This window comes from Danio rerio, chromosome 4 (genome assembly GCF_049306965.1).
Source record: "Danio rerio strain Tuebingen ecotype United States chromosome 4, GRCz12tu, whole genome shotgun sequence".
NCBI lineage: Eukaryota > Metazoa > Chordata > Actinopteri > Cypriniformes > Danionidae > Danio > Danio rerio.
The window spans coordinates 6,500,001-6,525,533 of record NC_133179.1 but is presented as its reverse complement, the minus strand read 5'-3'; the positions used below and the strand labels follow the sequence as shown (position 1 = coordinate 6,525,533).

The window sequence follows — 25,533 nt, the reverse complement described above, 5'->3', positions numbered from 1 at the left end:
TATCCGCTGATTTAGTTCAGGCAAACTTCAGCATACAACCATACATTGCTTAATCAAAACTGATATAAAATTTAATACCTTGCAAAATGGCATGTAAGAATTTTTAATACTTTTTAAGGGCCTTAAATTTCTCAACATTGATTTATTAACTTTTAATATTTTTTAAGACCCCGTGGACACCCTGATGGATGCTTAATTTTTCTACATAGCCATAATAAAACTATTTAAATTTCCATCAACGATTTTGACCCACTTTTTGTATAAATTCATAGTATTTTAATATTTAAAGAAAATAATCAAACCAGCCCAGCGCATCAGAAGACAAAAAGGGGGCGCTGTGGAGCAACTAAATCTTTTTGTTTTCTAAACAATGTATTAAGTTCTTAGTTTCTATTACTATGAGCTCAAATTACTGATCAGTTTTAAGCCACAATCCAGTCAGCAACACAAACACACAAATATATGTTCTATAACAATCTTCCCCTTTCTTATTTTCCAATATCACCAAGCTGGGGTGTAGTGGACATTTCAAAAGTGGGGGGACAGCTGTATGAAATCCTAAGGTTTACATCTTTAATCACCTGTTTCTAAACGGTCTGTCTCTAAAAGTGCGGGGAATGTATCCCCCCTGTCCCCCCCGGTTGCTACGCCCCTGTCACCAAGCCAAATGTATAAAATTCTCATCAACAAATGCGGTTTAAAGGATTAAAGAAGAGGACAGAAACAGTGAGTCATAAAGTATTTCCTCCGCCAATATATGTGCTCTCTTCTATCTCAGTGTAAGGAAAAAGCGCTTATCAACATGAACGATTGCCACGGGCCCTTGACTGCTGCCGTCGTAATCACTTCAATCCATTCCCATCATGTTAAGCAGATATGTTGACACGTGGAAGCGGCTTGACGCGTCGTGCTGTATGGCTAATTAGAACGAATTGATCCGTTTAAGCATGGTATCATGTCTGAACAAGTCCACTGGGAGACAAGATATTAGCTCAATCTGATAAGCTCCACTGCTTATTCAAACACTGCCTCTGCTTCATCTGCCGTATTTGTTTCCATCATACTCTTTATTGTTTATGAGTTTGGCATACGTATCTACTGAATTCAAGTGTGGCTGTAATCATTACTCAAGCGATGCTTTGCCTATCATGGTTGTTGCTAGAAGGGATACAGCTGTAGCCGGATGTTAATGGAAGCTATTTATTAAATTTCTCAATAATTGTAATTTATTGATATATACTAGTACCATCACAGAAATTATGCAGAGTATTATTCACATTATTTATTAAATTACCTATTAAATTGTCTCATTAGCATCTCCCTCTATACCTCAATCTGAACAGCAATGTAAAAACAGTCTTTTTACAGAGTATTATTCATGTTATTTATTAATTTACCCATCAAATAGTATTTTATTATAGTCTACCCCTATTCCAACCATCACAGTAATATAAAAATAGTAATTATGCAGAATATTATTCATGTTATATATTAATTTACCCATTAAGTTTTATTTCAATAAAATCTACCCTTACCTCAGCAATCAAAGTCATGTAAAAACAGTTATTATACAGAGTATTATTAATATTATTTATTAAATGACCCATTAAACTGTATTTTATTAGTGTCTACCCCTACCCCAAGCATAAACCCAACCCTCACATTAATGTAAAAATAATTACTGTTGTACAGTGTCACAAATATTATGCTATATTGATGTATCCACAGCTGTATCTCATCTAGACTTAACCGGCCCTCACAGACATCATAAATAAACACTGTTTTTGAAGCATCTGTCAATTTGGAGATTTTTAGGTTGCCATAGAGTGCTATTTTATTCAGTCTAATCAAAAGAAAACATCCAAATTACAAGTTTAAGTGTTTACTTTATTATTAATTAATAGTAATTGCTTTAAAATACACATTTAAAGGGCTAAATCTTCACTTCAGCATCACTTATATACACCATATTGTGAAGATGTTTACAGAGGGATATGTTCATGCATAATATGCTTACATATGCGTTTTATTCTATAAAAACATTGACTTTTTTTATTTTGCACTGTGTTTTCTTTTTTTATCTGATGAAGTGATAAAAAAATATTCATAAAAAATTAATGTCAAAAAAATGAAACAATATTTTTGAACCTGACTTTATCCAAGCTTTAGATTTTTGTGCTAGAAATATATGCAAATTAGTGCATGTTGAATTATTTATATATTTTAAAATAACATTTCACAACATGTATAATACAAAATAGTCATTTATAATGTAATCACAATTATTTACAATTTATATAATTGTATTATTATTATTAATGCAATTATTATTATTGCAATTGCAGTTATTATTATTATTACAATTTATAATTTAATCATTCAATTGTGGGTATTCGTTGATCAGTTATTAACAGTAATTTTTTTTTTATTTACTTTTTTTTTAACCTTGTTGAGCTGTAGTGTCTTACCTCGAGGCTTTAACTAAATGGCTGTTTCTCAGCAGACTGTGATTTGTGCATTTAGCAGAATTGACTTCTTTACTAGCTGGCTTTCCTTGCGTTTTAGTGATCAGTCATTAACACAGCTGGGCTCTTCTCTTCTGAGACATACCTCTCTGCATGCCGACGTCATTAACAGGCTAATCTGTATTGTTCTACTGTTTAAAGCCTGAGATTTAAGTCTGTTCCCCTTTTTTCTTAGTACGGGGACTGTGAACTTTGACTCTCAACTGGACTCGGTCTGACCTCACACAAAGACAAACCTCTTTTCACTGAGCAGGCCAGAGATCAGCACGTGTTTGTGTTGTTAATGTGTTTGATTCATTTTTAAAATGACAGATGCAGCGTGTGCTTTTTATGTTCAGGGGTTTTAGTTAACGAATTAAGTGTGGATTTTTTCCACAGGAGGAAATTGTAGATTTGTGTTGGTATGTTAAGGGAGAATTCTTAAGGGCTAGTTCACCCCAAAATGTTAATTTACTTACTATTTTTTCTCCCTCGAGGGATTAAAAATCTTTTTTGAGTTGTTTTTTCTGTCAAACCCAAAAGAAGATAGTTTGAAGAATGCTGAGATCATGTAACATGTTGACTTTCATAGTATTTTTTTATTTATTTCTTTTAACTATAGAAGTCTATGGTTACAGGCTTTCGGTTTTAACCATAACAATTTATTTAATGTTGGTCGAAAGAAACTCACAAAGGTTTTACTTTAGATTACAAATAATGGATGAACTATCAATTTAAGATCTGGTTATTATGTATTAAATATATATTTATAGTTAATAATTGTATTTAATTAATGTTTTATTTAAAAAAAACTGATATACAGCATATGAATACATTTAGCATATTTAAATAACTAGGAAATGTCTAAAATGTAGAAAGATAGATGGATGGATAGATAGATAGACAGACAGACAGACAGACAGACAGACAGACAGACAGACAGACAGACAGAACAATAGATGATAGATAGACAGACAGACAAATAGACAGACAGATAGACAGACAGACAGACATACAGACAGACAGACAGAAAGAAAGAAAGAAAGAATGATAGACAGATAGACAGACAGACAGATAGATAGACAGACAGACAGACAGAGAGACAGAAAGACAGACAGACAGACAAACAGAATGATAGACAGACAGACAGACAGACAGACAGACAGACAGACAGACAGACAGACAGACAGACAGACAGACAGATAGATAGATAGATAGATAGATAGATAGATAGATAGATAGATAGATAGATAGATAGATAGATAGATAGATAGATAGATAGATAGATAGATAGATAGATAGATAGATAGATAGATAGATAGATAGATAGATAATTGTTTGCTTTATTATGTAATACTCATAATTATTATGTATTTCTGTCAACTCAGAAACAAGTATATTTTAATTATAAACCTCAGTATATCTTTTTTTCATTGTGCACAGGTTTAAATAATGCCACAGCACATACAACAGGTCAACACACTGAAGACATGAACTTGGCTTATACTTACATTATTTTGCATTATGATGCCTGGCTCCATGCAATCCAAGCTCCCATCCTTAAAACCGTTTTCAAGGCCAATAAGATCGTCAATAACTTCATCCATCGGAAACTGAAAGAAAACAGTGATTATAGCTCACTCTTGGCCCTCCGTCAACTGTGGAGATGTTTGTTTGCTTGTTTGGGGTTTCATTTTCACTCTCATCAATCATTGTGTCAAAAGTGAGTGAGAGTCGTGTGAATAAACAAAAGCGCTAATCCAATAACAGACGCGTCATCATTTCAGAAACATGACTGTCAGGATGAAACACTTCTTATCAGAGAAACTGACGTGACGTGATCAAATCTGAATATTGATGAGAACAAACTCACAGAGAGAGAGAGAGAGAGAGATAGCAGATGGCAGGGTTTACAAACCTCACTGTCGTGATTGTTGGCTAGTGTTAGCAGGGTAACCGGGCTTCCTGGCGTGCTGCTGTCGCTCACGGGTGGCATGTGTCCATTGCGCATGACGGGCACCGTGCCCAGGGCCTGTCCTGGGAGTGGATGGGCAACAGGGTGAGCTTGGCTAGCGAGTTTGCTGCCCAAAGCGAGGTACTGTTTGACCTGCTGTGCCTGCGTCTGGTTGAGGTGGTACTTGGAGTTCTCCAGATGACTTTGAACCTTCAATGAAATTTGGATGAAATGGTTCATAAATGATGTCCTGACTTGTTATATCGAATTTTTTTTTCAATTAAAATCAACTTGGTTTATTCATTACAAAAAATAAAACAATGTAAAAAGTATTCATATTGTAAGCCTATATATAATTAATTAATAATAAACAATAATGTCAAGCATACCATGTCTTTATCTCAGTTAGGTGTTTAAAAAAGATTCCCTAAAGTGACTTAACTAGTATAACCCAATATTCGCCAATAAACAAACCAATATGCCAAACAAGACCCAAATTGAAATCGATTAATTTCTTTACTCTTACATTGTGATCCAATATAAAGGGGCAGTTCACCCAAAAAATTAAAATTCTGCCATCATTTACTAACTTCTGACTTGTTCCAAACCAGTTTGAGGTTTTATTTTTGTTCTGTTTAACACTAAATAAAATAATTTTCATAGTATTTGTATGGAACATTAGGAAATAAGACATTAAGACATTCTTCAAAGTATCTTCTTTAGTGTATAACTGAACAAAAACACTTAAACTGGTTTGAAACAAGGTTCCATGCAAAGTTAGATATCTAGTCAAAATGTCATTATATGATTTCATTATATGAGCAAAAGCAGATCCAGAGAGGATTTCAAACGACACCAGGATGAGTAAACGCTGACAACACATTCAAAAAACCCAAAACATCCTTAATTCTTGCGCAAAACCAGTCAAAGCAGAACGTAGCAAGTCCTTACGTTGGCAACCCGAGCGCCGTCTCTCATCTTGTAGAAACTACAGTCGGTTAAATGTGGCATTCTCAAACCCAGTAGGTCCACGAAAGTAGGATCCCAGGAAAGCGACTGTTGTCCCCGTCCGGTCTTTATAAGCGAAGCAGGAGGATCTCGCTGACCTAATTAGTACTAACACCAGGCCCTTTTCCCTCAAGTGGAGAGATTACTGATCTGACAGGTTTGATCACAGCTGGGCCGAGGTCTTTCGTCTATATTGCTAATTCATTGGCACCGCCCTGTTGTGTTTGCGTGAAGCGACCAATCCCAGACTTCCCTCTTCTGCCACTTCTGCTTCAGGGGGTACAAGACAAACACTGCTTGTTCAGTGCGGTTTCCAAATGACCCAGAGGCTCATCTCTTAGGCGCATTTCACTACACAATATTGTCTTGTAGCTGTTTTCAAAAACTAACTGTGGTGAACCCGGCTGCGTACTCTAATTTTAGTCGATAATATATGGTGAAGCTAAATTTAGGAGGAAAGCATTCATTCGGGGTGACCCGTAGTAGTCATTATTGTGTTGTATGGGTTCACAAAAGCACAACTGTTGAGTTTCTTTAATGGGGGTCAAAGTGTTTTCAGCAACAAGAAGAAGAAGACGAAGAAATGAACTTCTTTTGACCGCTGACTAAAAATACTGGACGCAAGTTATGTTTAATTTGATCAAAGCGGCTATTGGAGATAACAAAAGAGACGTTTATTCCATTGGAGATCTTAAATGGAAAATATTATCCCATATGCACTGAAATAGTTATTTAAGGCCTCGCAGGATGAATCCAAAACCCAAATCGGATCTTCTATGCCCCTTTGACTGCGTATTCAACAGTTCAGTGGAGGTCTGTCTCTGTTTATCAGCCATCGCAAAGCTCTTTTCATTGCACACACTGGATTTGGCTTCAAAGAAAAAAAAGAGAGAGTAACTTCTCTCTTATCCCAGGCAAAGGTGAAAGAAGCCATTGTGTGCCTGAGAGCTCATCTCTGCATTGGGGAAGGGTTATTGGGCTATGTGTGCTAAAGGGCCGCGTTCCTGACTTACATCTCTCTTTTTCTATTGTGAACGCAGGATATACGACTGTTAACCAATTACAGCTTGTAATGCGATTGAAGTTGAAGTGATTTTGTTCACAAAATGCGGTGCAGACAATGGAGGCCTTGTGTGTGAAGATGTATTAGATGCCATTTTTAAAACAACATCAGACATTCATTTAATAAACGTTCAGGGGGCGGATTGTGAGATGCTCACTGATACAGTTATAAGGCAAGAGTTTTCAGCACCCTCAAGAGAAGATGAGATTTGCACGCAAAATGTGTTTGTAAACTTGAGATTATTGCTGGAAAAATGTTGCACGGACATGAGGTGTAGCAAATTGGCACGCGTTAGTGAAGTTAAGCTAATGAAACTCAAAATGTGGATTGAAAAATGTTTATACGCACGATACTGGAGGCCATGTTGAAGATCAAAATCCAATTTCAGTTTTCAGTGGTATACTAGGGAAATCTTGAGTTGCATGAAACTAAAGACACATATCTTTGGAGAATACTTCTGGTTGCAGATAAAAAAGCTATTACACGTAAATAGCTTTTGTCAGTACTTCCCACTTTAGAAGAATGGAAAGCAATTGTTATAGAGATATGGAAGATGGAAACCCTTACTAAAAAAAAAAAACAGAAAGGAGCAATTTCATAGAGTAAGTGGAAACAATTTTCGGATATGTTTATATACACTTGCTGGCCACTTTATTAGGTACACCTTACTAGTACCGGGTTGGACCCCCTTTTGCTATCATTACGGCCTTAATCCTTTGTAGCATAGATTCAACAAGGTACTGGAAACATTCCTCAGAGATTCTGGTCTATATTGACATAATAGCATCACGCAGTTGCTGCAGATTTTCCGGCTGCATATCCATGAAGCGAAACTCCCATTCCACTACATCGCAAAGGTGCTCTATTGGATTGAGATCTGGTGACTGTGGAGGCCATTTGAGTACTGTGAACTCATTGTCATGTTCTAGAAACCAGTCTGAGATTATTTGCATTTTATGACATGCGTGTCATAAGGCGTGTATCCTGCTTTAAGTATTCATCTGAAGATGGGTACGTTGTGGTCATAAAGGTAGAGTTACACATCGATGAATTTGCTCTTCAGTGTTTGGACTCTCAGTAATGATTTTAAACCACACTGAACTGAGCTAAACTGAACTGAACTTAAACACTAAAAACTGAACTACCATGATCCAGTTACTATGACCATTCATGTGAAGCTGCTTTGACACAATCTACATTGTAAAAGCGTTATACAAATAAAGCTGAATTGAACTGAATTGAAAAGGGATAGACATGATCAGCAATAATAATACTCTGGTAGGCTGTGACGTTGACGCGATGCTCAATTGGTACTTATGGGCCCATAGTGTGCCAAGATAATATCCTCCACACATTACACCACCACCAACCTGAGTCGCTGATGCAAGGCAGGATGAATCCATGCTTTCATGTTGCTGATGCCAAATTGTGACCCTACCATCTGAATTTTGCAGCAGCAATCGAGACTCGTCTGTTAATGTAGCACGTGTTTGAGCATGATTTGTGGTGTAATATATTGTCCTGTTCATTTTTTTTTCCTTCTTAATGGTATTGTACGCTCTATTATTGTAAGTTACAGAGTGGCATTATATTATGAAATATTTAGGAAGTCAAATGAACAAACTTCTGTCAGTTACAGTTATGTAATATATACATCATTCTGTATTATAACCTGTTGACTCCCTTGACAGAAATAATTGGAAAAAATTTTTTTTCATGATTTAAGCAAACTTAAAAATATAAAGCAAACTTATTCTGGCCTGTACTTAATAAAATGCATAAAAATAATACAAGAGTTTATTTATTGATATTACATTTTAAACTTGCTGGAAAATGAGTAAAACCTAGTTGTTCGCCAAATAATAAAAAGTAAAAATAGAAATTGAATAATAGTTTAGGGTTTTATTTTGTGTCTAAAAAAAGATAAACTAAACATCCCTTAAAAAGGTCACTAAAAATGAATGACATTTAAATGTGATCCTCTGTTCATGTATGACTGTCATGTCTGAAGACTTCTTTTATGTTAATGAATTAGCAATAATCCATAATAAATCATACTTAAATAAATTAACCGTTTGGAAGTACTCACAGTTGCACATGTTCACACAATTACATTTTAAAGGAATATATTTAAAATAAATGAACAAAAAAATATGAATTTACCTTAATTTATGTGTGCATCTTGCCTGGAAATCCTAAACGTGCGTAGTGAATGGCGAGGTATAATCTACTGAGCTTTGCGATGATGTTGCTTCATTTTTGTTTCAGGATGAGTCAAGTTCTGGTTTCACTTCAGAAAAATCTGTGTTTTGAAACACTGGGAAGGGGGGCCATTTTTACCGATTGTAGAAATTATGGACAAAACTTTTCATGGCCAAAAGGTCAGGTGTTAAAATCGGTTGGTATACTGGTAAACATGTATGATACGCCTTTACTCTGACAGGTGTGAGTCAGAGACTATTTCTTTTTTATTTTTGACCTTTCTAAAGAAATCTGTTGTACTATACTGAATATTTCTCTTCTGAATCAATGCTGTTAGACCACAAAAGTTTCTGAGAGGAAGAGAAAGTAACACACACACATACACACACACACACACATGCACAAGATTACTTGGCTCTATAAAAGGGGTTGTTATATAGTGGGATTTATTTTTATTCATTTATTTTGTATACATATTCATAATATACACTTTACAACATTTCATAAAGAAAGCAGTCTGCACTTTACAACTAAAGAAAAAGTTTGACTGTCCTCAAAAGAGACACTTTGTCAGGTTTTGTTTAATTCTGGAGCACAAATGAGCTATGAGCATGTTCAGTTATTTACATTCCTTTAACAATTTACAAGGACAGATTATTTTCATTGACCTATTTTCATCGCCTTTAAAGTAAAATAGTTGACCATAAACATAGGAGGCTAAGAAGAACACTCATTTTAGAAGAACATCTAGGACGGCACTTAGAGGTTTTTGCATCTGAACTCTTCATTTGTTGACAGTTTAAGGTTTTTAATATAAATATAATGACTTTGTCATGCATTTTGAAGATGTAAAAATAACAACACTCCTAACCAGCAGTGTAAAGCAACTAATTACAAATACTCAAATGACTGTAATTAGGTAGTTTTTCTCAGAAATTGTAATTTACTACGTAGTTTTAAAAATGTGCACTTTTACTTTCCCTTGAGTACAATTTAAGTGCAGTATTGGTACTTTTACTCCACTACTTTCCTTCAACCTGCAGTAACTACTTCATATTTTCCTATCTATGGGGATTAGAAAAATCAGTCCTGTGATTCCTGTCCAATCAAATCGCACATAGAAGGTAAATCACCTCATAATGAACTACCTCAAGACATGGGAGATTTAAAATTGCAGCAAAGTGGAAGCATGAAGTGTCCAAGAAGATGTTCAAAATCTTTACACGCATTGACCCAGGAACTGTTTAGATGAGAAGATGACTGATGTTTACTGTATGATGACCGAAATGGCCTTAAACACCCAGCAGGCACAAGACGTCAACTAGATGTCAGATTGGCGTTAAAGCCTAATGTAATTGGGGTCGTTCCATTTTGTATGCAAATTGGGTTGATGTCAGAACTCAACGTCAATGTCCAATCTAAAACCACCCAAATATCAACGTCTAATGATGTAACAGCTTGACTTTGTGTGGATGTTACCACTATGACGTCTGTCAGATGTTGGATTTTGGTTGCTACACCTGACGAATAAATGTCAGTATTTGACTTCAATGTGACGTTAGTTTAAGATGTTTGCTCAACGTTGGATTTTGGTCACTTTCTAACAACCTAAAATCGACCAAATATCAATGTCATTTGACGTTATTATTGGACATCAAAATAGCGTTGTCCTTAGACGCTGGCTAGACGTTGAATTTTAGTCACCTGACATCACAACCTAAATCTAACCTAATATTAACATCTTATGACGTTGTGTGCCTGCTGGACAATAACTAAATGCACTACAGAATGTTACGTTTACACACATTCACAAATTACATGTAAATGCATCAGCTTTTTTCTACTCTTGAGTACTTTTGTAGGCTCTACTTTTTACTCATACTTTGAGTAATACTTACAACAGATACTTTTACTCTACTTGCACTACATTTGTTTTTATATTTTAAGTGAGTATGATTTTTCAGTACAATTCCCACTACTGCTTCTAGCATATTTCTTTTAGTTTCCATAGCTAATAATAATCCAAAAAGGGTCCACGTTTTGATAAATAATGTTATGACAGCTGCATTAATATATGATTGAATTGCCTCTATTTACAGTTATGAAATAGTTTGATATCAAGTCGGAAATGTTCATGGACCAATAACATTAACACCTTCAGTGTACATTTTATAGCCATTCATTCGTTCTTTCCTTTAAAATCCTACCAATTCACCAGGTAACTTAATTATCCATGCATCCCGAGTGACTTCAAGCAACACATTTTACCATTGTGTAATCTCTAAACCTCGAACACATGAACATAAGTGCCATACTTCACCAATATAGCAATCAAAACTATTACAGTACTATAAAAATACAGTATTACAGATTCAAAGTAAAGTGAGTTCAATCTAAAACTCACACAGTTTTCCATGAACCCGCAATGAGCAGATATCAAAACTACTCCAGCTTGCTTAGTCTATTAGCAAACACTCTAATCAAACGCGCACACACACACACACACACACACACACACACACACACACACACACATGACAACTGAGCTTAAACTCTAAATCCCCACCATTTCTCTCTGTTTGTAGCTACTGTACATACCGGCAGCAGCTGGATCTCAGTGAGAGAGATGACTTTAACCACACAGCAGCGGCTCATGGTCCACAAGCAGGTACAATCTCAAGCAAACAACATCTATAATAGCCGCAAACCGCAAGCAAAGTAGAGCTGCAATCCCTCAGTCCAGTGTCAATGCAACCAGGCTGGGAAAGCAGAACGATAACTAAAAGTGTGTGTGTGTGTGTGTGTGTGTGTGTGTGGCTTTTCCTGAGCTGTGTGTGCAGAAACACAGGCCTGGAAAGGAAGGCATGACACATCAGCTTTCTCAGCTCTCTAGCTTCCTCTGAACGGGATCTAGTGGTCACCTAAAAAGCCTGACCGAGGCACAAATGTTCAGTGCATTATTTTGTTCTCGGGTCCTTCCCGTCTGACCATCTTCACCGCCTTACTCAGCAGATTCCTTGATAGGTTATCTCTTTACACACACCCGCACACATACAAAGGATATAAAAATTAATCAAACGAAACACAAGTGCCGACACACTCCACACTCTCTTGCATATGTGCTTGCGTGTTTGTTTTAAGATCCTACAAGCACATTCAAGGCCAAAGAAATGCATAGTGCTGCTTACTATAAGCCTTCTGGGTTAAATTGACCGACAGAAGCTGCTGGGAAGTACAGTGTTTTGTCTGTTTTCTTTGCAGCTTTGTCTTCCAGGGTGATTTTTTGTATTGCATTGTGGATTTTTTATTTTTTTTTACTTCCCACAGTCGGTAGTGTTTCTCAATACTATAACAGTACAAATGTGCCACACTGATTATTTTACTCACTACTTTATTTATTTATTAAGCTTCAGTGTTTTTGAGGTTTGGAAACAAGTAATTTAAGGAAGCCATTATTCACCTCAGAGTCAAATAAAATAAATAAATACATACATACTGAGCATAATTGTAATTGTAATATTATTTTAAACAAGCAAAAAAAAGTAGTGAGATATAAACTTATATAGTGTTATATATGCACTGAAAAATGCTGGGTTTCACAAAATAAATTTGGGTCCCACTTTATATTAAGTGACCTTAACTAATATGTACTTACACAGGAATGAATAGTTTGTTACAATGTACTTATTGTGTAAATACATGTATTTACTGTGTACTTATGCTTGATTAAATACATGTATGTAATTACATCTGTAATTAACTTTTGTAATTACATTTGTAAATACACTGTTGACCATCCCTTACACCTTAACCCACCCTTAAACCTACCCATGCCACCAAACCTGTCCATAACCCAACCTCTATCCCAACTCAAAAGCACCACAAGTGTTCTCAAATACATTATAAACACAGTAAGTACATTGTATTTATTTTTTGATGTAAGTACATAGTAGTTAAGGACACTTAATATAAAGTGGGACCTAAATTTGTATTCAGAAAACATGAAGAAATTAAGTTAACTTTTTAGTTTTTACAAATGTAAGTGGATTGAACATTTAGGTTGTCCCCCAAATAACCTTAACAATTGTGTTTCAGCTCTTTTTAAATAAGTGATTTGAACAAGCAGCAACGTCGTTTTTTGAATGTATAATGCTGCAATTATGAGCCGCATTTGCATTTCTGAGTTATACAGTCAATATGTGATATTTAAAGTCACATATAAAAGAGGCAATTTTGTGAAATTAATTTGAAATTGTGAAACCAAAAAGCAAGAAAAAAAACAATTCTGACACTTTGGGCCCTAACATACACCTGGTTTAAGGCGCTTAACGTTTATAGCATGAATTGTTGCTATTTTTACTATACTTCACTGTAATTTCAATAGTTCAGTAAGTATTAGCAAATTCATTTGTGACACTTTGTGGAAACATGGGTGTGCTGGTCTGAAAACGAGGTGTGTTAGGGCGCATTATTGGTGCGTTGCTATTTTGAGCAACTAAAAAAGACTGCGGGATTGACCTACTAAAAAAGCTACTTTTGCAATTGTTATACAGTTATATAGTCATTTTGTAAGATAATATCGCTCGTTTACAAACTTAAATCTCACAACATAACTTTATATTTCAACAACTGCAAAAAGCAAACGTCATCTTTTAAACGTAAATAAAGTTGCAATTATGAGCTGTGATTGTGAGTTATACAGTCAATTTGTGAGATATAAAGTCACAATTTGGTAATATAAAAGAGGCGATTTTGAGAAATTTAATTAAATTGTGAGAGAAAAGCGCAAAAATAATTAAGATTGTGAGACATGGAGTCATTTTGTTAGATTATATCAATCATTACTAAAATCTCACAAAATGACTACATTAACAACTGTAAACAGTAAATGTCCTTTTTTTGAGTATATAATTTCGCAACAGTATGAGCTACATTTGTAATTGTGAGTCATACAGTGAATTTGTTAAATTTAAAATCACAATTTGGAGGCGATTTTGAGAAATGAATTTAATAACTGTGAGAGAAAAGTGAAAAATAATTTCGATTTTTAGACAGTCATTTTATGGCTTTAAGATTATATGGCTTGTTTGCAAACTTAAATCTCCTAACATGACTTTATATTTCAGCAACTGCAAACAGCAAACGTCATTTTTGTGTGTATAATCTTGCAATTCTGAGTTATACAGTCAATTTGTGAGATTTACAATCACGATTTGGTGATTTAAAAGAGGTGATTTTGAGAAATTGCTTTGAAATTGTGAGAGAAAATTTTAAAATTTATTAGGATTGGTAGACATGGACTCTTTTTGTAAGATTATATTGCTCATTTGCAAACTTAAATCTTCCAGTATGACTTTATATATCAACAACTGCAAATGTACCTCACTGTTGCAGCTTAGTTTCTTACACCGCAACCTAATAGCTCATATTGCATTTTAAATCTTACGATATAACTTCATAAATCTCCGATATTACGAAAAAAAGGGGGAAAAAAGTAACATTGGCTTAATCCTTTACTTTTCCACGATCACCGTATGCTACAATGAAAGAAACTCTTATATATAATCTTTTTCCCCACATACCGTATTTCTTTTTGTTGATCAACTGGGTTGCAGCGATGAGCTCAGGGAGGACAGTTTGGCACTCCTATCATACAGTTAAAATGAGTGTAATATTTAATTTATATATGAATCATTAAAGTCTTCTGGTTATTATGCATTCCTTTTCTACTTGGATAAAACAGCTCTCAGATGTGTGAGCTGGACTTTGAAGTCTTGTCTCAGAAGCGGCTCAACTCTTACAGGAAGTAGCTCATGTTTTATACATACTGTATGTGGGACTAACAAAGGTGAGAACTCAGACCGGGGCCCAGAGAAAAACAGGGAAAAATGGCCAACCAGGACTTTCAGTAAGGGGTAAATACACAAACACATACAGCAAACACGCACATACACAGGTTCAAAAACACTGCCGTCTATTACTAGAAACTTTTCTCAGCATTTCCTTTAACGCAGGAAACAAGGCAACAAAAGGATGCTGATGCACACGTCCTGTCTACTTCAGAGACTTGCAGTGATTTCAACATGTTACAAAGCATCTTCTCACTTTCTAAAGCATGTACCCCATCAGGGAGACTGATTTATAATGGACTTGATTGTATCAGTTTGTTTATAGTATTGTAGCATCTCTCGCCATTGAGACTTTATATTGATTTTTATATTTTTTAATGCGACTTGATTGCCTTAAATCACTTCTATATCTCACTATTTCATCTTCATTTCTTTAAATATGTAACGCAATGACATTCATATACATACTCAAGAATGATAGGTATAAATATGCTTAGGCTCTAGTTCTATAAAAGCACTATATAACATGACATAAGCTTCGTTTATGCAACCGTACATGCTTGCAACACATAAAATTGGCAGAAGATTAAAATATTACTCTCTGGCAATGTTACATAAACAGCTTCATAGGCTGCTAATAGGTTTGTGAGTTTAAGAGAGGGTTGAATAGAAACTTTGGTTCCCCTCTGAAAGATGTGATTACGTCTAATGAGATTTTGGATCTAAATCAATTAGTCTCCACTCAGTCAGGGCCGACAAGGCAAGCCGTTCACAGGCACACCTGAGAGGAATTCAGTCGACCCCGTCTTCATTCAGAGTCCTGAGCGCGAATAAATTTAATTACAGAGCCAAAACAAACTGCGACTGTAAAACACAATTAAATGCAGGCCTCAAATAATGCATTGAAAAGTACCTGTAATGAATCGAATCAATGAGCGGCTTATATTATGATATATTTAAGAGATGGGCAAATTTTTTTATTTATTTTTTATTTTTTGGAAAGCGTCAAACCGTATACCTTCTAATTCGGCCCCCCACTTTGCGCTGATCCGCTTAAAATCCCAAAATGACCAAACATGATTTGCCAAAAAAGGGCCCAGCACGTTCAAAGCAGGGGCTTTTAGGTAAGCTGGTGATTTTGAAAGGCCTTCTTTATCTGTGTTTGGGCTAATGACTGGTTTGAATCACCTAAATGGATTTGCCTGCGCTGTTACATTTTGGCCGTGGAGAGTTGTGCCGTAATGACTGTTCATAAGTTAATTTCAATGGTTCATCACTGTGAGGGGATATCAGGTAAAGCACACTTGAGGACAGTTCTGCTGTATACAAACGAAGCGAACAGGTTATAATATGAAAGCATTAGAGGGAAGGTTCACCCAAAAATAAAAATTGTCATCCTTTACTCTCCCTTTGCTTGTTCCAAACCGGTATGCGTTTCTTTCTTCTGTTGAACACAAAGTACGATATATTGAGGAATGTTGAAAAGCAGCAGCCGTTGACTTCCATAGTATTTATTTACTATGGATGTCAATGACTGCTGGTTTCCAACATCGTTTGTGTTCAATTTCTGTTTTAAGATCACTTAAGGACACCTTTTGCGTTTAATTTCTGTTTTTGGATCACTTAAGGACACCTTTTGCGTTTAATTTCTGTTTTTGGATCACTTAAGGACACCTTTTGCGTTTAATTTCTGTTTTTGGATCACTTAAGGACACCTTTTGCGTTTAATTTCTGTTTTAGGATCACTTAAGGACACCTTTTGCGTTTAATTTCTGTTTTAGGATCACTTAAGGACACCTTTTGCGTTTAATTTCTGTTTTAGGATCACTTAAGGACACCTTTTGCGTTTAATTTCTGTTTTAGGATCACTTAAGGACACATTTTGTGTTCACTTTCTTTTTTAGGACCACTTGAGGATGTGTAAACGATGAGGAAATGTTTATTTTTGGGTAAATTATCCATTTAAAGTCCACATGAAATTTTAACTTATAGTGTTTTTGCTTTTGTTTTGCTCAAATTGGTAATCTTAAGGTAAATCATTAATCTGTTCAAGTTAATTAACTGAAGAAAAATAGTTTGGATTGATATTCTTCGATGAAAGTCATAGCATTTGCTTCTACATTTGGAGTCTCGGTCCTCTATTGATGTCCAACTAAGGGCTTCCATATCAACTTATTAATAGCCTATCTTATTGTTAGTTTGCTAGAGGTAATAATGCGCGAAAGAAAGCCCCGCTCCTCCTCAATATTCAGTTTCAGTTGAAAGTATGTCAACATGCTGAAATAAAATTCTTAGCACTTTCTGGTTCACACAGACTTTAAAGTGATTGTGAAATCAAAACATGCAATGTTTATTTTGCCAGCGCACGTTGTTATCCACTTGTCAATTTGTGACGTATGGAATATTGTTTCTGTGTCCAAGCAGCTCCTGATTTAAATTGAGAAAATATGTTTATTTCTTTTTAGTCATATCACACATTAAAGTGACTTTCATATAAAATCAGAGTGTACACATCAGTCTGTAGACTTGCTGCATCACAAATACCAACATCAGTTTATAAACAATTTATCCATTTCTAGCGATCGGATATGAGGCATGTTTATATATATTGCGATCGTGATATTCGAAAGTATTACAGCGCTTTGTAAATGTTTATTATTACCATTTTATGAGTTTCCCTATACAGTTTAATAGAGCGCTTGGACCTGGAAGCCGCTTCGCGTGACGTCTCACTTAATAAGCGGATTCTTCAGGTGAACAATTAATCCGTGGCTTATCCACTGAAAAATAAAACTGTTTTGGTAATATTCAATCTAAATCTGACCATTTGATTCTGTGTATGGAGTGGTGGTCCTTCTGCTGAGGTCAGTTTGACAGGATAAACCACAATATTCTTTCCCACACCCCTCTTACCGTTAGCTACAAGCAAATGAGGCGCAAAAAGAAAGCCCCGCTCCTACTCAATATTCAGTTTTGAAGTACATTAACATAGTAAAACGTCTCAGCAACTTACAGTTCTAGTGGACTTTAATGAAAGTATAATTCTGTTTGAAAGATTACATTTAGGTAAGTAGCAAAGTAATATTTTAAGACAGTTTGAATACTAAACAGTGGATTAAACCATGTCCAAACAACACACAACACGAATAGATTCTAGCTACAAGCAATTTATCTGTCTGCACCAAAACTGACGCGACATGATTCAATTCAATTCAATTCAGCTTTATTTGTATAGCGCTTTTACAATGTAGATTGTGTCAAAGCAGCTTCACATAAATGGTCATAGTAACTGAAACAGTGTGGTTCAGGTTTTAGTGTTTAAGTTCAGTTTAGTTTAGCTCAGTTCAGTGTGATTTAATCATTACTGAGAGTTCAAACACTGAAGAGCAAATTCATCGATGCGTAGCTCTACCAATCCTGAACCATGCGAGGCAGTGACATGATAGAAACATTTAAATACCAGCCACTGCATTCCCAAAGAAATGATGAAGGCTTTTAATCTAATCAAAACATAGTTAACCTCACATTATTAATAGGCTACTGGGTTACCAATGATGTTAAATCCCAGATCTGACTTTTATTTTCAAACTGTCTGCTTGTTATTTCATTTTAAATATCTGAGGTGGATTATCGGCAGCTGCTTTCAGTAGTATGGCAATAAATGTCATGTATAATAGTATTTAAACTCACATTGGGAGCATTTAACACTGAATAATGCACATAATCAGTACCTGAGGTAATATTTGCCATAGTAGTATAGTATATGCTGTTATTCTGCCATGGTGTCAATAAAAATGTCTAAAATAAAAATTCCAGGCTTTGCTGTCGCAGATGCGTATGTCAAAAACTCCTTTAAACATTGTAGATAAGATTTTGATGTCTTGATTTCTGAATGATCATCTTACACTGAAGACTCCAAAGGCATTTACTGTACACCAGTAGGAATGGCCCTATAATTAATAAATTGTTTAGTGCAATTTGTGAACCGATTTATTGTTATACACTGATTTACCATTGCTGAAAACTATATTACAGGCTCTATAATATTAGACTAGACTTTTATTTTGAGTACTCAAGCTTTCATGTCATTGTCTGATCCCTATGCTGTAAAATAGCAGAACACAGTCAAACCTTTTTACTTCAAATGCCATGCAAGATTGAAACGGAGGATTAAATTTGTCCTTTAAGCTCAGACTCTTGTTTTATCTGATTGTAGGAATATTCACAAAGTGTATAAATTCTTATTTACGAGTGCAACATTAAAACTTTAACAGTTTGTTTTCCCAAATGTCCACACAATTGCTGCATTTATTCTAAAATTTCGGTTCATATTGCTGGAGATTGTATGGCTTACGGTCTATCACTGAAATGTATTTAACTTTACAACCTTTTTTTCTTTTCTTCTTCCTTTCTTTCTACCAAGTGCACATAAAGTGCAGTTGTGGGCTAAATTTGCAAAGCCCTGTTCAAAAGGCTTTAGCTTGAGATATATTCATTACAGCCGAAATCTAATTGTGTAAAATGAAATAATGCAATAGCTGTTTAATGAAGACTAAGCAGAAAATTAGATCAACTTTGACCTTACCCGAACTAATAATACGCGGTTTGAAGGATGACAAAGAAACATTTGTGTCCACATTCTCTTCAAGTCAGTGTCACTTGTGTGTGTGAGTGTGTGTGTTGTGACTGTGGTGAATCTACACAGCATTCATGTGCATGTGTGGACATACACAAACTCACAAGTGTGTCTAATTGTGCCGTAACACATTAAGAAAGTCTTTATTGTATCAAATATAGTGTAAAAGGCACTCAAATCTTACTTCTTATACACATTTACACACAAAGAAAGTGTGTTTATATATAGTTTGGTTTGATATTTTGAATATCGCATCACTGTAACGTCACTCGACTGCCCTCAAACTCTAAAAATGCATGTTATCAATTTGCTTAGCGACTGGAAACAAAGGTTTATTCACAAACCCTATAAATACTATATCAGCTCATCAGCGAAATAAAACAGGGGGTGAACTTTTCATATTTCAGACCTCTTAATCAAATGAATTGTAATATCCAGACATTTCTTTATAGATTAATATAGCGATTTGGTGGTTTTAAATTGGATCATTGTAATTTCCGTCCACAGACCGAACTCTCCACACTCTCCCGCGGCCCAAATTGATTAATCAGCACAGCCTGAGTTGAATTTGATCATGGAGAAGAACAGAAGCTGGTACAAAGTGTTCAGTGTGGCCAACTCTCATGTTAAGCGTTGAATGAAAGGCCTTGTGCGTCTGGAGGGTACAGAGGCAGGTTTAATGGATGGACTTTTGTGCTCGCAGGCAGAAAACCACCTTTGAATTGTGGCATTTCAGCAGAGATATTTTAGGAGGTTAAGCTAGGAAATGACAGATGCCTCAAGGTAGAGTTTGATGAAAGCATACGCAACAGGTGCATCATCTAAACTGCACTTAAAATTATTTTAAGCAAATGTATCACTCAATATTTACATTATTGCATCTGTTAGGAAAACATTACATTATTTAATATCTTTTTGAATTAGGGTTGGGGTAATTTATTTGGATATTATGTTTTCTTATGCAATTATGCAACTATATATGTATATATATGTATACTATACATGTATACTGTATATGCAGTTGTCGCCAAAAGTGATGTCTGGAAGGAATAGGTTTTGGGATTTGTTTATAATTTCTTTACAAGTATGAATAGACCATCAAAATATGAGCAATACAATCTTTGACAAAATACTTTTGATCTATTTCACTAGGCAAATGATTACAATAACAAAGAAACTATATATATAAATCTGAGAAAAAAGCATACACTGAATACAAAATTATCAGTCTGCTCTGGCTTGTTTTTGAATTTATTTATCATTTCTTTCCATGACACCCTGGCCAAAAGATTTGTCTGTCATTTTGGGACGTTTCATTGCATTATGACAAAGTCCCTAAGTATTTTCACTCGGCGGGCATCTTTGAAACGCCTCTCGGGCAGTATGCTCAGGCATTCTGTTTGAATAGGGAAACATCAAATTCTCCAAAACTACTTGCCAAGCTTACGATTACATTTTACATTATGAATAACCAATAAAATTAAACAACAACTGTCTATTTAGTTTCATTTCAAAATGTTCGAATCACACAAACTCTGCAGAAACTCTTGTCCGAGCCCCTCCCCTGGAGAATTGTCATTCTATAGCGATCGCTGATTGGCTACTGTACTAGAAGACAGGCTTTATTCGCCATATACCAATCGCTGATTGGCTCCTGTGCAAGAAGGCGGGGCTTCATTTACCATGTGATTTGTAAAAACTAATGATTTGTTTTAGACACAACATTGAAGTATGCTTGCAAAGACTACTCTTGTAGTTCAAGTAAAGAGTGAAAATGTCAACCCAGGCTCATTATGATACATACTCCTATACACATTTCTGGAGATTGTGAAATATGTCGCAGTATTTTTGAAAGTTTTTATTCGCGACTCCACCAGAAGCTGCTGTGTAGGTTTTTTCAGATTTCAAAATTCTCTCGCAAGTGCCTTTTGCTCCTGCTGTTTTCAGGTAAATCCACTGTCGACAGCTGTCGGAGCCGTCATACCACCGCGTAGCATTCGTTTTAGAGACAAATGCAGCCATACGTAGCCCTAGCTACACAATTCACGCTCTCCAGAAATTTATACAGGGGTACGTTTTCACAATAGGCCTGTGATAGAAATTGTCTATTTTTGTGGACAGGATATATCACTTTTGAACGCTATTGTAAAAGACTAAACTAGTAATAAAAAACTGTTTTATTTCTGTATCTTTGGCGAGTGATTATCCTTTCTTAAATTACATGTGAAAATGTAATTACTTTCTATCGTAGCATGATTTAACTCACAATGTATTTTATACTTTTTTATATAATTGTAGTTTTATGTCTCATAATAGTGACCTACAATTATGTTTTTCCTTTAACTGTAAAGTAATTAATCATGATTTCAACTTTAGATTTAATAATTGTTTTAATTTAAATTATTTGATTTAATAATTGTATAATTAGAATTATCTTTTATATCAACATTTTAGAGCAGTTTTCATTTATATTTACCTTATATCGTATTAAATATTGTGCTCTGAAATCTTTGAGTTCACTTTAAAATGTTAAATAATTGTATAAGAAAAAATGATGCTCACAATTTTATTTGAATTTCTCTCTCATTTACTTTATTTTGCACAATCTTAATTTCTTAATATCACAGTTTTTATTTATATTCTTTGAGGCATAAATATTGTATTGCGCTGTAAAATACTGCTATTAGTCAGGCTTCAATAACCCTGAGTCATTTGAGACAAAGAACAAGCCACATTTTCTTCTCCTCTGTGCTGACATTTTCACATCCCCATAAGTCCTTCAAATTCCCATAAACCATTCTAATGGCACTAATAGCGGTCAAATGTAGAAAATGCACCATGCTGCCACAAAGACCAACAGCAGCGCTGAAGGGAATCCCACATATTTGAGGGGCTTTCGCTTTTTTTGTTTTGTTTCTCATGTTAGCCCAGTACTTGGGTGACGTTAACGCGAGATGACGCTTCTCTTTTCATCACAGCAGGACGTTTCTCAAAGCAAAAGCCTGACTTTAAGACCTATCAGGTTATTAAGTGGCTGATACCGCACACCCAGGTATGAGAAAACCACTAAAGTCTGTCCTATAGAGGTCAGTGGAGTTTGTGGGCTTCTGTCAGAGCATGTTAGCTTAGTAATAAATGGTTTTGTGGTATTTTACTTCATCACGTGCTGCCAACTTGAACATTTAGACTCCGCCAATTGAGTTTAAAGTGTGTGTGTGAGAGAGAGAGAGAGAGAGAGAGAGAGAGAGAGAGAGAGAGAGAGAGCGAGAGAGAGCGAGAGAGAGAGAGCTACAGTAATTGCACGTGATACTCAAAAGACAGATAAAACCACTACAAAGACAATGGAAACACGCACATGCTTTTGTTTACACACAAACACACACTTTTAGGAGCCATGTGTTCACAGCATGATGTGTGTTATGATTTCTGTTTTCTCAAAAGCTCACAAGTGCTTTAATATTAGTGTCTCTAGAAGTTGACAAAACACTTTCTTTGGTTAAGTGATATGTTTGGGTATTCCTGTAATTTAATTATTGCAAAATATATCTTCTTAATTAAAGTTTTTGTCTCATTTCTAGACCAAATATCTAAACATTCTTAAATCAAGAAGCATGTTCTGACAAATAAGCAATATATTGATTGGTTATTAGTTTAGTTTTTACAAGCAAGTCAAAATTACACTGGGGTTTTCCCTAAAACAAGCTAACTAATCTGCTAATAGTGTATTATATGATTATTTTATTTTACTTACACTATAGGCAGATTATTCAGCTTGTTTTAAGATTTTTTTTTTTAATTTTGACAGATTATTTCCAGAAATCTTTTGCATGTTCAATTCAGTTCAATTCATCTTTATTTCTGTTTTACAATGTGAATTGTCTCAAATCAGCTTAAAATAAAAGTTTTAGTAAACTGAAACTGTGTCTGTCCATGTCTAGAAAATGTTTCTTGATTTAAGAATTCCTATATATTTTGACAAGAATCGACAAAATAATTCAAGCACATTTGGACATGTTGCACGTTGTTTAAATAGAGATAGAGGTTTTTATTCAATTAATCTATTTATTTATTTATTTATTTACATAAAGTTGGCAGGATCCTTTCATTGATTAAATAATAAATACCAAATTTTTTGGACTTTATAAAAACTATAAAGCACATTTAGATATTGTCTTTATAGGTTGTATAAAATAGATAAATATAAAGTATTTGTTTTTATTTATTCATCAGTTAATATACCCAAGTATACAATGTAAAAAGAATTATATGACTACTTAAGTCATGACTACAAATGCTTTTATGTTACTTTAACTTGTTTTAATAAGGTAATCAGGTTTCAACTACATTTAAAAAATAAAAGCAAAGTTTAACTTCATATTTTTAGTCAGTTTCATAAGTTGATATGACCACACTGTAAAACCCAATAGGGTAACTCAAACTGTTTGAGGAAACTGACTACACCAAACGATTTAAGTTTTGAAAAAAAAAAATGGTTTGTAAACTAAACTATACATTTATTGAGTCATACACATGTATTTTTTGTGTTGATATCGTCAAACATTTAGAGTATTAGTAACTTTTTAGACCCTATGATACATCCGGCGAAATAAGGATTTGTTGATATTTTCAGACCAACGCAACCCTAATTTTCCTGTTTTGTGGCATGTTGTTTAAATAGTAAATCTATTTGCGCCGCTTTTGTGGACTCATGGGTGTGTTTGTCTAGAATGGAGGTGTGTTAAGGCAGATTGTTGGCGCATTGCTGTTTTGAGGAACTAAAGAAGATTGTGTAATAGAAGTCCAGCGCAGAGCGCACTAGTTGTGCAGCTTAAACGTAGACACATTACCTAATACACGCAGGATGTAAGCAATACGCAAACATCTTTACAAATCAGAAAGATTAAAGGATTAAAATCGGTAGTGAAGCTTTCAGTTTTTACTCCTACTTCAAGCACTCAGTGACCCCACATGTTAGATAACTTTATTTATTTTGGATGGTGAAAGCAAAATTCTCCTACGAGAGGGATTTTCATGGCAGGTATTATTGGATAGTTTGGTCTTTTATTTCACAGATTTGGCAACCGTCAAACATCATCAGGGAAACGGTTTGAATTTCCGCATAGTAAAACAACATTAGTGCTCCATTTAGGACAACACTACATACATATACTGAGCTGTTGAGTGTGCAGGTACATAGTGCATGAGTGCATACTGTATAGTGTACCATTTGAGATGCAGCTTCTGATTGGTTTAATGCTAGTTATGCTCAAAACACAGTCATAACTCATTAAGAGAATAAACACAACCCTGTTAGACCATGCGCTGCGATGCAAACCGTATTTTTCAATTCTTATAATAGCAAAGTGGATTTAAAATGCTTTTGCACCACATGCTTTAGACTTTGTGTCTAGATCGTTAAAATAGAGCCCTTAAAGTTATGAGTTCAGTTAACTTAAACAAATAAAGTCCATTTAACTATATAGCTACTCAAATGGCTTTGGTATTGCTTCAAGCATCAGAGTTAACACAAAAATGTTATTCATTCATTCATACCTCATTCGGTAATATAATCAGTTTATGAGTTTCCATAACTTTTTTCAAATTGAAGTTAAACTAACTTATTTCATTTAGTAGTTTACACTGTTAGCTTTTACAATGTGGAAAACTCCATCTTTTAAAGTTTTTATTATATATTAATTGAAATTTGGCTTGTTTTTTTTACATTAAGTTTGAAGCATGTTTGGACCTGCTGCTCATGGTTGTGTTGTTTTTGTTGTTTATTTATTCATTTGTTTATACGCCCGTTATATAAACCTGCATTACATAAACCGCCAAATAATTTTTGTCCCTTTTAAAATTGCACATGAGTTTCATTTGCACGAGTGTGTTATGCACTTACAGCTGGTGTCACATTAGTCTAGGACTGTTAGCTGAAAATATGAAGCGTAAAATGGCCTGTCACTGTAACACATGCAACACCAATGATACAATTACATGAATTAAATTAGCCAGATTGAATTTTACTTTCTCAAATGTAGCATAACACCAAATCATTGCATATGTTTTTATTATTCAGCTAGTTTGTGATGTGATTTCTTGATGCATACAGTAAACACAGTGCTGCTCTGCAATCTGACTGACACTTTGACATTTAAAACAATAAAAAAACGATTATTGTTATTATAACTACTGACAATTCCATGCCAGAAAATGATAATAAATGTGAATGTTTTGCCATTTTAGTGTTGTATTTCAGAGTTATAACAAATTAATCGTACTTCAAATCTTAGTATCTCATAACTGTAGCTTCATTTCAT

General features: G+C 34.8%; 1 protein-coding gene and 1 long non-coding RNA gene across 8 annotated transcripts in view; one reads left to right on the top strand and one right to left on the bottom strand.

Annotated features, from left to right (window-relative positions):
- Window positions 1-25,533, bottom strand: part of tfec (transcription factor EC) — an 80,895-nt gene that overhangs the window by 10,682 nt on the left and 44,680 nt on the right. For 3 of the 6 annotated variants that reach the window (XM_073946142.1, XM_073946143.1, XM_021475033.3), the window contains 2 exons: window positions 4,423-4,668; window positions 4,016-4,117 (listed from right to left, as the gene is read on the bottom strand). In XM_073946142.1, coding sequence (XP_073802243.1) covers window positions 4,016-4,117; window positions 4,423-4,668 — 348 coding nt within the window. 6 annotated transcript variants of the gene reach the window in all.
- Window positions 1-25,533, top strand: part of LOC141381572 (uncharacterized) — a 32,351-nt gene that overhangs the window by 2,839 nt on the left and 3,979 nt on the right. Inside the window, exon 3 of one of the 2 annotated variants that reach the window (XR_012401799.1) lies at window positions 11,317-11,393. The exons of the other annotated variant lie outside the window; for it this stretch is intronic. This is a non-coding gene — a long non-coding RNA (uncharacterized lncRNA). Of the gene's footprint in view, window positions 1-11,316; window positions 11,394-25,533 lie in introns of those variants that run through there. 2 annotated transcript variants of the gene reach the window in all.